The sequence below is a fragment of the Sciurus carolinensis genome, chromosome 3 (assembly GCF_902686445.1).
Source record: "Sciurus carolinensis chromosome 3, mSciCar1.2, whole genome shotgun sequence".
In the NCBI taxonomy this organism is placed as follows: domain Eukaryota; kingdom Metazoa; phylum Chordata; class Mammalia; order Rodentia; family Sciuridae; genus Sciurus; species Sciurus carolinensis.
In genome coordinates, this window is record NC_062215.1 from 74,654,086 (window position 1) to 74,667,147 (window position 13,062).

Genomic DNA, 13,062 nt, shown 5'->3' on the forward strand with positions numbered 1-13,062 from the left:
AAGCTGAATATTTTGCAATCATTTAAAAATAAAGTTAAGAAAGTATTTAAGTTGAAATACAAGATGGAGCAAGTTGTAATCTTTATCCATTTTGCCCTTGTTGCTTCTCACAGTTCCCAGAATTCAAACAAAGACATTTATATAAAAGGTGCCTTATAGAAAGAGTTTAATTGGATGCTCTGTGCTTCCCCAGGAAGCAAATCAAGGCTTAAAGAGGTCTGAGCTCCATTCCCAAGATCAGGGAACAGTTTCTAATGTTGCAAATAAACTTTTGAATCACATCCCAAATGTAAAAATAGCTAAAAATATACATTATCAGTATTGAATGTGTACAATATGCCAGGCACTTTAAATGTACAATTGCTAATTCTCATGACAGTCTTGGAGGAAAAGTTTATTGTCTTCATATTGTAGATACCAACAGTGAAAGCAGAGTCTGCCCTAGATCATTTGACTACTGAGAGGCAGAACCACATTTGAGGGAGGTGTCTGACACCCTGGCTAAGTCGCTTCTGTATAAGATGCCCAAAGGCAGCACTGCCCTGCTCCTGGAATCACTGTGATGAGCAAGTTTCTTCAGTTTTCTTTTCTGCTACTGCGTTTAACTTTCCATTTACTTTTATTTTATAACAGCTGTATTGAGATAGAAGTCACACAACACATATTTTGTCTACTTAGAATGTACAACTCAATGGATTTAGTACGTTCATATTCATGTAACCAATACAACAATTTTAAAATATTTTGTCATCTCCCAAACCCATTTATCTACCATCCTCCTATCTCCTCATCCCACACTTCACTCCTACTCAACCACGAATCTAGTTACTGCCTCTATGAATTAATTGCCTTTTCTGGAGCTTTCACAAATGAAACATAAAACATGTTCTATTTGTAATCAACTTCTTTTGATTTGCCCTTATTTTTAGGGTTCATACATGCAGTATGAATAGTACATTTGTATGGCTGAATAATATTACATTGTATGGATATACTGCATTTTATTTATACATTCATTTGTTGCTAGAAAGTTGGGTGACTTTCACTTGGGGTTGTTATGAATAATGCTGCTATACACATTTGTGTGCACACATTAATGCAGACATGTGCTTTCCAGTTTTCTTTGGAATCCCAGAAATGCAGTTGCTGGGTCATATAGAAACTCCATATTTAACCTTTTAATAAACTATAACACCATTTCCAAAGTGACTGTACCAACTTACATTCCCACTAGACAACTTTTCTTTTAACAATACTGAATTCATACTTTGAAACTGTTTTTTGTTTATTATTATCTAACTCACTGTGTTTGTGTGTGTTTGTTACTTGGGATTGAACCTAGGCACACTCTACCACTGAGCTACATCTGTGGATCTTTCTACTTTTATTTTGATCCAGGTTAAGTCCCCGTAGACTGGTTTTGAAATTGCAACCCTCCTACCTCAATTTCCCAAATTGCTGGGATTACAGGCAGGTGTACTCAGCTAATCTAACTGCTAAAAATGATTTAAAAAGTTTCAACCTTTGCATCTTAAAATGCCTATGTAGGTCTATCATTGGGATTATAGCTAATTTTTATTAGTTCAAATTTATTTTCTCTTTTAGATAAAACACAAAAATAGGAGTACTTAATATCTCTCTTAAAATGTATTTTGTGAATAAAATTTTATAGCAAGTTTAATAGTAGACATTTGATTAAACAAACTCAGAGAATTTCAGTGATATCTTGAGCGACTACTTTTCATATAAAAGTGAAGTTTGGTTTTAAAGCAAGTTTCTCAGGATTAACACAGAATATTTTGGAATGACTAGTTCTTTGTTGGAATGAGGTATCTGTAGTATAACTGACCTGCAGATGCGGAGTAGCATCCCTTGTTCACTTGACATTGATAACAAGACCCCAGTCCTAGCAACAAAAAGGTCTCCGGACACTGCCCAATGTCCCCTATCCAGGGATGGAAAGGGTGACGGTGCGTATCTGTGAAGTCTGAATCTCCCTTCACTGAGAACCCCTGTCTTAAAAAATAAGTCCAAAGTCATACAGCACTGACACCCTGACATGCTCCTGTGTTCTGGTGTGCTCACCCACACTCTCTCTTTCTCTCCTAAGTCAAATCCCTAACAGATCTTCCCAATCAATCTTCATCTTATTGTAGGAGCACTTTTTGTGTTTTGAAGAAAGAAAAGCAAGATCATAATCTGTGTTGCAAGGTGTTAATGAAAATAAGTGTCTGTCCCAGGACACATCATCCAGGGCCAGTCATGGTCATCCAGTCAGTACAACCACAGACATGCATGCAGAGAGATACAGTCAGGCCAGAGAGAGTCTCTGAAAATTCTATTTTCAGTGCTGGAAATAACTGGTTACAGATTTCCTTGATGCCTTTATTCACCTGCTACCCCTTACTCAAGGCCCTGCCACTTATAATTTCTAGGAATTTAGATAGATTTCTTAATCTCTCTAAACCTGCTTCCTCATCTGTAAAATAGAAACAGAATTGACTGGCTTGACTTAGAAGTTTCAGCTTTATTGTCCCTAGAAAACCACATTTGACTGTTTTTTCCACATCCTGTCATCTCTGCCCTTACTTAATAGTTCAAAGGTAGTTTCAATTTTGTGAGAACAAAGTAGGGAATATATAAATAATTGAATAAGGTAATCTTAAAATGTCAATCACATTGTAAAAGAACATATTGCAATTATTAAGACCATTATATACTATGTCTTAGAGACTGAGTTATGTTTTTCTTGCACATCTTTTGTCCATTAATTATCAAATTCTATTAACCCTTGTCTGCCCACTGTAGATAAAATTCACCTATCCTTTTAATTTTCCTTTTTAAATTTTATTCTACTCTTTCTCACTACAGCTTGGATTTTTCATGATGCTTTCCCTCTTTTCCCTTAATTCTGCTTCCTTCTGGTACAGAGCACTTTGCAGACTGAACTAGATAAACAAAGAGCAAGATTATTAGCGACCCAGCCCCTAGTGCGAGTTATGCGGTACAGCGAATGAAACTCAATGGTTTATCTTGACAGTTTGTTCCTTTTGCAGTCAAGTCACTATCTATGTCCTCTACATGTTATTTCTCAATATCCCTACACAAATCCCTTACTTCAGCTAGTCTAATGATTAATTATGTTCCAAGTAAACACACTTAGCTAATCAGTACTGCTACTACCAGCCTCTGCTCCATCTATATGCTGCCCTTCCAGTTTCCCCACTATCAAACCTATCTTCCAATCCTCCAAGGCCTAGTGTTTTGTTTTAGTGCACTTTCTCCTAAATTATATGGGTGGGGAGCATGTTTCTTAATGTTCTATCATCATCATTTAGTATAATACAGGATATATTAAAAGTGCCAAATGATTGATTGAATGAATAAACAAGTGAATGAAAAAGAAAATAAACTAGGAAATGAATAAAATAGGCTATTCTTGACTAAACTAGTACTTAGCAATTTCTCCTAAATTACTGTAACATTTGCTGTCTGATCCACTCATTTAGATCACATTATTTACCGCTTTGTATTATCAATTAACATTTCGTCTATGTAAGTCTCCTTTCCCCAATGGGATTACAAGTTCCTGGGGTCAGAGTCTGAGTCATGGTTTGGTACCTCCCTGGGCATCAACAGAGCAACATCCTGCCCTCTCCAAATGCTTATTGATTGATAGAGCACCAGGACAGCTGAATCTCCACTGCCAAGTGTCAGCAGCAGTGCCCTCTTATGCACATTGTCCATAAATCACAGGTTGAATCTTTTCTAGTTCTTAAACCCTGGCTCATATTTCAAGGTAACCTGGATCTGGAAACCCTTGGCCAGTGTCTAAGGGTGAAAACACCTGGGTCTGCCATCCACTGGGTTCTCTGATAGATACATTTGTCGTGGATCATGAAATTATTCTTTTTCTTATACAGAACTGAATACTTAGCTCCAACATCTACATGCTAGAAATTAAGCTCAACTACAAATTGATACGTCCCTGTCCCCTTCACAATGTAGCTCAAATTCTAGAGTCTTGCACCAAATGCTGCTTCCTTTTTGCCTATCCTTCTTTAGTCACTGTACCCCAGGTGTCCTAAGCTCTTAAACTCTAACCTAAGCTCTGGTTCTTCTGTTTTGCTTCTCTGATTGGAGCATCCTTTTCCTCAATGCTTGTTCATTCAAATTTTATTCATTCTACAGAACCAAGCCACGTTGTCCCCACCTCAAGAAAGCCTTCTTTTCTCACCTATTTTTCTATTTCTTTTCTTTGCATCTGGGTGTGAATCTCACCTCATTATAAATGCTTCTTTACCATCCCTTTCAATCATACCTACAAACTGCTGAAAGGAGGTGCCTCTATCTCCAGGTTAGAGCCCAGGACCAGCACAGAGTATACTTCAAAAGATTGCTGCATTAAAGGAAAGCACAGCAAATTTTATGAGAGATCCTGTGAAAGTGGAAAATAAGAAGTCAAAGGGAAGTGATAGCAAGTTTGAGTATTTTATTATTCTGCTATCATAATAATAATCTAGCTCCTTCAGTTCCCTATTGAGTAAAAAAGTAACATAAGTGAGTTAGGAAATAAAATGGTCATTACCCAGAATGGAAAAATTAGAGATAACTAAGAGATTACTATGTTGGTAAATATTTTGAACCTTTGCTTGATATCCTAAAACTCAGACAATTGCATGTCTCAGCTTTGCATGAAATGGAATGCCACATCACATAGCTTGTCTTCTGAAACTCGAACTGTGAGCTCAACCAGACAGCTTGTTGTGATATTCATGGCCCTGTGGCTATCTATTTATCCACCCTTGCTAATGGGATTTTCTCATCAACATTATCTTAGCTAAAACACAGAGGCATTGATGACAACTTAATTGAAGCAGAGGATGAAGTTCACAGTCTCGTCATGTTGACTTGATGTGCAGATGGTGGCTAGTTACAAATGGCTTATATGAAAAAGGGCAATATTTGGGGAACAGCTCTTAATTGCAGGGCTGTAGCCTATAACCATCTGGCCACCAGTATTAATCAGGGTGAGCACTTCCATCCTGCAAGATGCAGTTCTCTAGGCCATTTTCCCACCTCTTGGAGCTCCACTGGACTATATTTAATAAATACTTCTCCTGAGTGTATCTCATTCCTATGTTTGACACATTCTGCAGCATATAATTGTTCTAACATGAATGTTCATTAAAATTCACTTCTATTTTTTGCTGTTAAAATTATATCCTTCAGAAATGTTTGGGAGGTCAACTCAACTGGCTTATTAATTCAGTCACTCATACCTATAGTAAGTCATTACCAAGGACTTGTGGTAGGCAAGCTGTTGGACTGGGCTTTGGAATAATAATTGTGGGCAAGACAGATAGTGTTCTTTTCCCTATGGCCCTTACATTCTAGTGGTGAGATCACATTAAACCACTACTTATATGACATGTAATTAGTATATCTGATTTTAAATTGAATTGTGTCTTGGCAATATTCATATTTTGAAGACCTTGAAATATGGTTAAACAAAGAGGAAATTTTTAAGTTATTAATGTAAAATGGTATACACAGAGGAAGAGGATATTAGGACACACACATGCAAAGAAAGAAGACAATGTGGAAACACAGAGAATATGATCATCTTCAAGCAAAGACAAGAGACCTTGGGAAAAATCAACCCTACAAACACCTTGACCTTGGACTTGTAGCCTACAGAACTGTGAGAAAATGAATTCCTGTTTATGTTACTTAGTTTATGTTTTGTTATGTAAGACCTAGAAAACTTATACATATGTATACACATACTTGGGACAAAAGCTGCAAAGAACAATCGGAAAACTGGAAAAGGGACATGCAGCCTTCTTTGGAAAAGTTTCTTTAGAAAATATCAATTGATATAAAATCTACAAGATGGGATGGTGTTGGTCATAGCTACAGGGTAATAATTTAAGCAGGCTCAATGTTAAATAGCCACCAAATAACATTCATCAAGGCTGATCCAAGTTATCACTAGAATCTCATCATAGCTTGAATAGAGAAAGAGGAATATACTCACAACTGTGTACCAACTATTGAAAATTAATAACTGATAAAATGGATGACTTAACTGAAATTTGTAATGTCTTCTGTACAACTAGTACTATTCAAGGAACTATAGAAATACTGAACAATTACTAGTGTTTGAGGAAATACAATTAAGCATCCTTGCTTTCTTGTAGGAATGAGTTGAACTGAGATGGGATCTCCAATAAGGCATATGCTTCAACTAAAAAGTCTTTTCCATGGCATTCAGTTGGTGTATGGCTCTTTGCTAGCCAAGGTTCCCACTTTTCAGAAATTCTGTTTTAACCCAGTTGATGGGTTTTCACCTTGTATCCTTTTATCTTCTCATCAGTTGGTGATGCCCAGATGTCAGGATGAGATTTCTCAGTTTGGAGTTTTCTTCCTCTTTTTTCTGGAGTTCACTCAACTTATGCTGAGACCGTGTCCTTAAAGTGAAGACACATTCTTTAATCCTGGAAGCTCTAGTCTGCATGTGTTACTTCTAATGACAACAGGGCAGTAAACTATTTTACTAGGAAGCTCTAGGTAAATGATTCTCTAATAAAAAATCCAAAGTTGTCTCTACCATTTGTACTTACTGCTTCTGAAATGAAATAAACATATACAAACCCTCATCTGGAAGAAAGTCTGTCCCATCTTTAGACCCTTTTCATATTTTCTCTCTATAAGAAATAGCTTTATAACCTATAACTGTTCTGTTATTTCATAGTTTGAAGATTCCACATTTTCTGATAACTTTAGCAACACACACACACACACACACACACAGTTTTCAAGTATGATTTGAAGAAAGTGTTATGTTTTGACCTTGAATATCCTCCAAAGGCCCATGTGTTGAAGACTAGGTCCCCAGTTTATGAGTCCAGTGGAAGGAAGTTAAGTCACTGGTGGGGGCCATGTCATCAAAGGGAATATGGGGACCCTGGTCCCTTCTTCTCTTTGCCTCTCTCTCACCAAGAGGTGAGCAGCTTTAATTCATCACAGGGTCCCTCCATGTTGTATTACTTTGGCATAGATCCAAAGCAATTGCCCAAGTGACCATAGACTGAAACCTCTGAAATTGTGAGCCAAAATAAGTCTTTCCTCTTTTAATATCTTATGTATTTTTGTCATCAGGACAGAAAAGTGGTTAACCTAGGTTATTTTTTTAAAAATTCTTAGGAGTGGTTGTGTCTAGCTATTATCCCAGTGACTCAAGAGACTGTGTGTGGCAGGAGGGTCACAAGTTCAAAGCCAACCTGGGAAACTTAGTGTGACTCTGTTCCTGTCTCAAAAAAAAAAAAAAAAAGAAAAAAAAATCAATAAATAAAAGGGGCTGGAGGACTGGGATGTACTTCAGGGATAGAGTACCTTTGGTCTCTACTTCTAGTATCACAAAACAAAACAAACAAAAACTCAGATGTGTATTCTAATTTTCCACTGGTCACTGAAAAGCATATGAATAACTTCTAAGGGATATAGAAGCATATCAGTTACATAAACCATGGCATCAAAGTGGCAAAATATACCAAAATTTAAGGACTCAAGAAGCATTATTTCTGGTAAGTGGGCTTGGTCTTGGGTGTTCCCAACTAAGTTCATTTTTTCCTTTTCAAAATAAGACCTTCAGTTTGATGAATTTCTTAAAAATAATAAAGTAGAGAGTTGAATTATAGTTTTTTTTTTCTTCTGAGAACTTATTGAAAGGACTAGACGGGACTTCAGTGATTCTAGATCTGTCTTCCATTTAAAACAGGAGGCTGGGCACCCTGTTGCACTCCTGTAATCCCAGTGACTGAGGAGGGTGAGACAGAAGTATTGAGAATTCCAAGCCAGCCTCAGTAACATCGAGACACTATGCTACTCAGAGAGACTCTGTTTCTAAGTAAAATACAAAATAGGATTGGAGATGTGGCTCAGTGGTCAAGTGCTCCCAAGTTCAATTCCCGATACCCCCCAAAAATTAAATAAACTAAAATAAAACAAAACAGAAGGAACCTAAGTTTTGTTAGAGCAAGATTGATGCCTGCCTTACATCTGAGCAGTGCCCAGGTAAGCTGAAGCCTGGACCAATAAAACCTGGCATCGGCCTCTTTGCTCAAACTCTCTCTTCTGTGGGGAGGCCACATTTTGTGAAGAACTACAATTTAAAAACTATCTTTGGACTGACACTCCATCCTTTTTTTTTTTTTCCTATTCTTATCGCCTTGCATTCTCTCAGAAGAAAATAAAAATAAGAAATGTCAGCTCACTTTCAAAATAATTATAGCAGTGCTAATTTTCTTTTTACATTATTTAACATTTTACATGACATTCAAAACATTTTCCCAGTCTTCCTAAGAAAATGAACCAGGTGGTCTTCTACCTTTATAAATGTCCTATTTTCTTAGTGATCCAGATTGACATGGACATCACCAATCTCAATTCTAAACACTTTTCTAAGATTCTTCAAAATGTCAGCCATTTCCCTCATTAGAAAATGGACAATACTGGGTTCAGTGGCGCATGCCTGTAATCCCAGTGGTTCTGTAGACTAAGACAGGAGGATCACCAGTTCAAAGCCAGCTTCAGCAAAATTGAGGTGCTAAGCAATTCAGTGAGACTCTGTCTCTAAATAAAATACAAAATAGGGCTGGGGATGTGGTTCAGTAGTTGAGTATCCCTGAATTCAATCCCTGGTACCCCCATTCCAAAAAAAAAAAAAAAATGGACTATGGTATGTATTGCTCAGAGAGCAGATAAGAATTTTAAAAGGTCCTCAGGATCATATGATCATTGTAAAGGTGATCTCCACTGTACAGGGCATTTCATGATGAGCAGCAAAGAACAGGAAGTTCAAAATGCGAAGCTGAAATATTATTTCATTCATCTAAGACTTGCCTAAACTAATTTTCTGATTCCTGAGGGCCAAGGTCACTGTGGATCAAATTCCTTGAATATATCATCTGTTTCCATGAAGTCCCTGGATTTCCATATGGGGCAAGGAGCACTGAGGTGTTTAGAATGGGAAATGCTGTGTAAAATAGGGCAATGTCCTTAAAAGCAGATAGACTTTTGAGAGAGACTTCAGTCACATACTGCCTTATTCTCATTTTAGATGATAATCCTACTGCAGAGTCCATACCAGGAGCTAACTATATCTAAAAAAAAATGTGATATATACAATACTCAGTGAATATTTGTATTTATTGATATTTAGCTATGTTTAATTTGTTTTATATTATACCAAAAGCTTATCTAAAGTATACCAGAAGTCTATAATGACAATGGCTTCCCCATGTTGTGTGAATCCCACTTAACTCAAGAAAAATGCTTGTGAAAGAAACAATAATAGATCCTAAATAGCCCATTCTCCTTTGTAGCCTATTGCATATTTGTATGTAGATTTTTTCATCTAAATCAGAGTCTCTTTTTCTATGAGTTATTTAAGCAACCAACAATATAAACAATAAATAGGCATAGCAACAGGATACAGTGGAAAATCAAAAAATGGAAATCCAAAGGAAAGGTCTTAGGTTATCGTCTTGGTTCCCTAATTTACCTTCTGATTCTGTTTCATTCTACGTGTGTGGGTAGAATAACTATGATACTGTTAGTTTCATAAGATACCCCCCAACCCCATGCCACAATCCTATGTGATAACAATCCTGTGTGGGAGATCTGCAATGGCTCTTGGTTCCAATCTCACTTTACTTACAATGAAATGAGGCCCTCAACCTTTCTTGCTACTCACAGGTGTAAGAATTTCAAAAAAGGAGACAACAAAAATAGAAAATGAAGGAAAATACGAAGAAGGGATATAATCCTTCATCTTGCCAAGTACCATAACCTAAAACAACTAAATTCAGATGCCTTATATTTTGAGGATGTGTGGATATATTTATTTTGCAAATGTCCTCCTTATCTGCAATACAAAAAACCCCAAATATACTACCCCCTCAAAGCATGTACACTGTACTTAGTTCCCAGAAAAGGTACCAGATATCCATGTACTGACCTTTCCACAGAAATTAACTTCCAATAGATCCAGGATGTTAAAAACACCAGACTTCGTCAAAAGCAAATCTTTTTTAATATCTGGATTCACTAATAAAATATGGTGCTGTATTACATTTCATGTGATAACCATATATCAAGGGTAGCCCTGTTGGTCTTCACAAAGTATTGGACAATAGCCATTACATTTACATTGCTCATAAGGAATTTTCATCTCATAAAGCCAATATGACCTCAAATACTTTCTAAAGAAATTTCTTCAGAAATGTTATAAAACAACAACAACAACAACAAAAAAAAAAACCTTTTCTTGGTTGTCTCCCTGTTTCCCAAGTAGGAAAATGCCAGAAAACACAAACCCTTGAGCCATTTGAAAGACAAATTAAGAAATTCAATGCAAAATTTCCCAAATGCAGGAAGTTCTCCTTAGGGAAAAATTTATGCAACAGTTTTCTGAGACAGATGTCAAGAACTTCAAGCAGCACATTTTTTAAATTTCCTTTCACTTGTTTCAATATTTGAAAGACAGGTCTAAAATAACTGATGATTTTTCTCTCTTTATAGCTGGATAAGGTGGCAATTCGTACCAGCCTCTCTCTCAGTCATAAACGAATGTTAATGGATTGACATGTGCTTAATAATACAGGCTGCACCTGGATTCTTTAGAGCCAAGAGCCGCCAGAGCCTGTACTATATTAAAACTGCATTTTTGACCTGAGGCCTACCAGTCTCTGTACTCAAACATCTCACCGATTAGAGAGAAACAGCCCAGTGCCAGCTCACATTTTTCTTCTCCAAATAAAGAGGATTGAGGTTTAACTTTTATAACTCTGAACATAAAAAATATTATAATTCTAAGTGATTAACTCACCACATTCCTGGACATCTAATAAATTTTATAAAATGCCTCTGGTTGCACAAATTCACCCTTATTTTTAATGATACTATGGAATAAGTTCCCTTCTCATGATAGGTCTTGACTTAGTATGGAAGGAGAAAATTTGTTGAGAAGGTTCTCAACACTACTGAGATATGTTACATTATGTAATGACCATCACAGTCTTGTGAAGTGAATTTTTTTCAGTGCATGTGATGGATAACTTCTAAGTTGATACCCAATGACTCCCTGGCTGAACAAGACACCATCCAAAAGAGAAGAAGAAGGAGGAGGAGAAGGAGAAATTCGACGAGAGGGCATCAGCAGACAGTACCTGTAAGGATTTCAGCTACATGTTCTGTCATTTTCTGAATCACAAGTCTCAGGATTCCAGTCTCCAGGCTGAGCAGCAGGGTCCCCGAGGCTTCAGACATCTCTGTGGACAGAAGCAGACCATCCTTGTTCCATGTTCGAAACTGGAAACTCACTGAGAGCCCATCAATTTGGGGGGTGCCGGGCAGCAGCAAATAACTGCTGCTGGAGTTGACAAATGTGATGGGAACAATTTGTGGTTCGGAGCAGGAAAAAGTGACATTGCCCTGGAAAACAATAAAAATCAAACATATAAAAGTCATTTTTTATTCTGCAATCTGACAGCTGATATAAACAACCACCTGGAGCTGACCTTAATTTCAGGATCATTCCACATTCAGCTGCAAGATCTTAAAGGAAAAAATATGTCAGCTTTGCTCATATATACTCAAAAGATTGTTTTCCATTCCTGTTTTAAGGATCACAGTGTTATCTGCAAAGAGGGCCATCTGAGTCTTCAGGAAGATAAGGGATGGAAACATCAACATTTCCTAGGGAACCAAAGATATAAAAATAATTACATTCACTCGTCAGATAAATCTATACGGCAAGCCAACTACTTGCCAAGCTCTGGGATGGCTTTTAAAGAGATACACATGGACAAAACTTTGTTAAAACTGTGGGTTGTGCTAAAAGAGAGATAGATACGAGCTCCCAAGGGATCCTGGTAGAAGAAATAACTGGACAAGAAAAACTATCACATGCTTGCATGAAAGGAGGTGGAGAAAGAGAGTGAGTCTTGACTGGCTTTCTCCAAGAAGCACAGTATGTGCAAAAACTTGGAAAAGTTGGCAAAATGGCACCCTGAGAATTTCAGAGAATGTGGCACTTCTCAGTAGTGAGTAGGGCAGAAGTGTCAGAGAACATGAAAGAGGTGAGACTGAGAGTTAAGGCAGAGTTTGAAAGCCCTTTTGTGCTTGCCCAAACTTTTTACTCCAACTTAGATGACATTGGACACTTTTTAAATTTAGTAATAGTATTTGCAATAGCATGAGGTAGGAAGTGAGTGAATATCGTGTATAGAACAGAACCAGGAAGAAGAATAAGATTATTCTTTGTATAATAAGGGGAAAATATGTCCAAGTTTATATGAGAATGACCAGACTATTTCTACATTATAAAGTTATAAGAAATTAAAAATACAAATCTATGTGTTCAACCAAGCCATGGACTATAGTAACTTCTAATAGATGGGTAAGGAGAAAGCCTGGAACACCTTACAAACTGGGAATAGGTGTTATGTTATGAGAGCCATTTGAAATTTATATCACAAATTCCATAGCTGACTACATCCTACTTTCTATCCGTGCCATTTCTCTCCTTTAGGCTCCAAACACTAAACTGTTCAAGAAAACAGTGAGTTCCATCAGATAAATTCATCCAAATACCCATATACACATCACATTCCTTATAAATGCTTCTTTTTAAGGCCACTGAACAGTTTCCCTTGCAAGATGCTCTGGTTTGGCCTTTGCTAGCCTGCTCCAACAGCTAGCACCACTTAATGCAAAAACTAATAATTAATAAATAAATAAATAAAAATAAAAAAAGGCAGGATTCCCCAGAGGAACACCTAACTTGGATGGCTGCCTGAATTTAATTTCCTATGAGATGGCCAAAGGGCACAATTAGACACTAGAACAGCTGTCAGTCTCACAGCAAGTTGATGGATCAAATCCAAAATCTCTTTCCCAGGAAATCATCCCTAGGTCTCAACCATGTTTGTTTAAGATAGACTTGTATTCCTGAAAATATTTATCCCCAAAGAAACTTCTATCAAACACTAGTAC

The 13,062-nt window shown here is 37.0% G+C and overlaps 1 protein-coding gene across 1 annotated transcript in view; it reads right to left on the reverse strand.

The window, feature by feature from the left end:
- Cntnap5 (contactin associated protein family member 5) overlaps window positions 1-13,062 on the reverse strand; it is a 772,002-nt gene that overhangs the window by 355,957 nt on the left and 402,983 nt on the right. Inside the window, exon 8 of the mRNA XM_047547046.1 lies at window positions 11,235-11,499. Within this exon, the coding sequence (XP_047403002.1) occupies window positions 11,235-11,499 (265 nt within the window). The remainder of the gene's footprint in view (window positions 1-11,234; window positions 11,500-13,062) is intronic.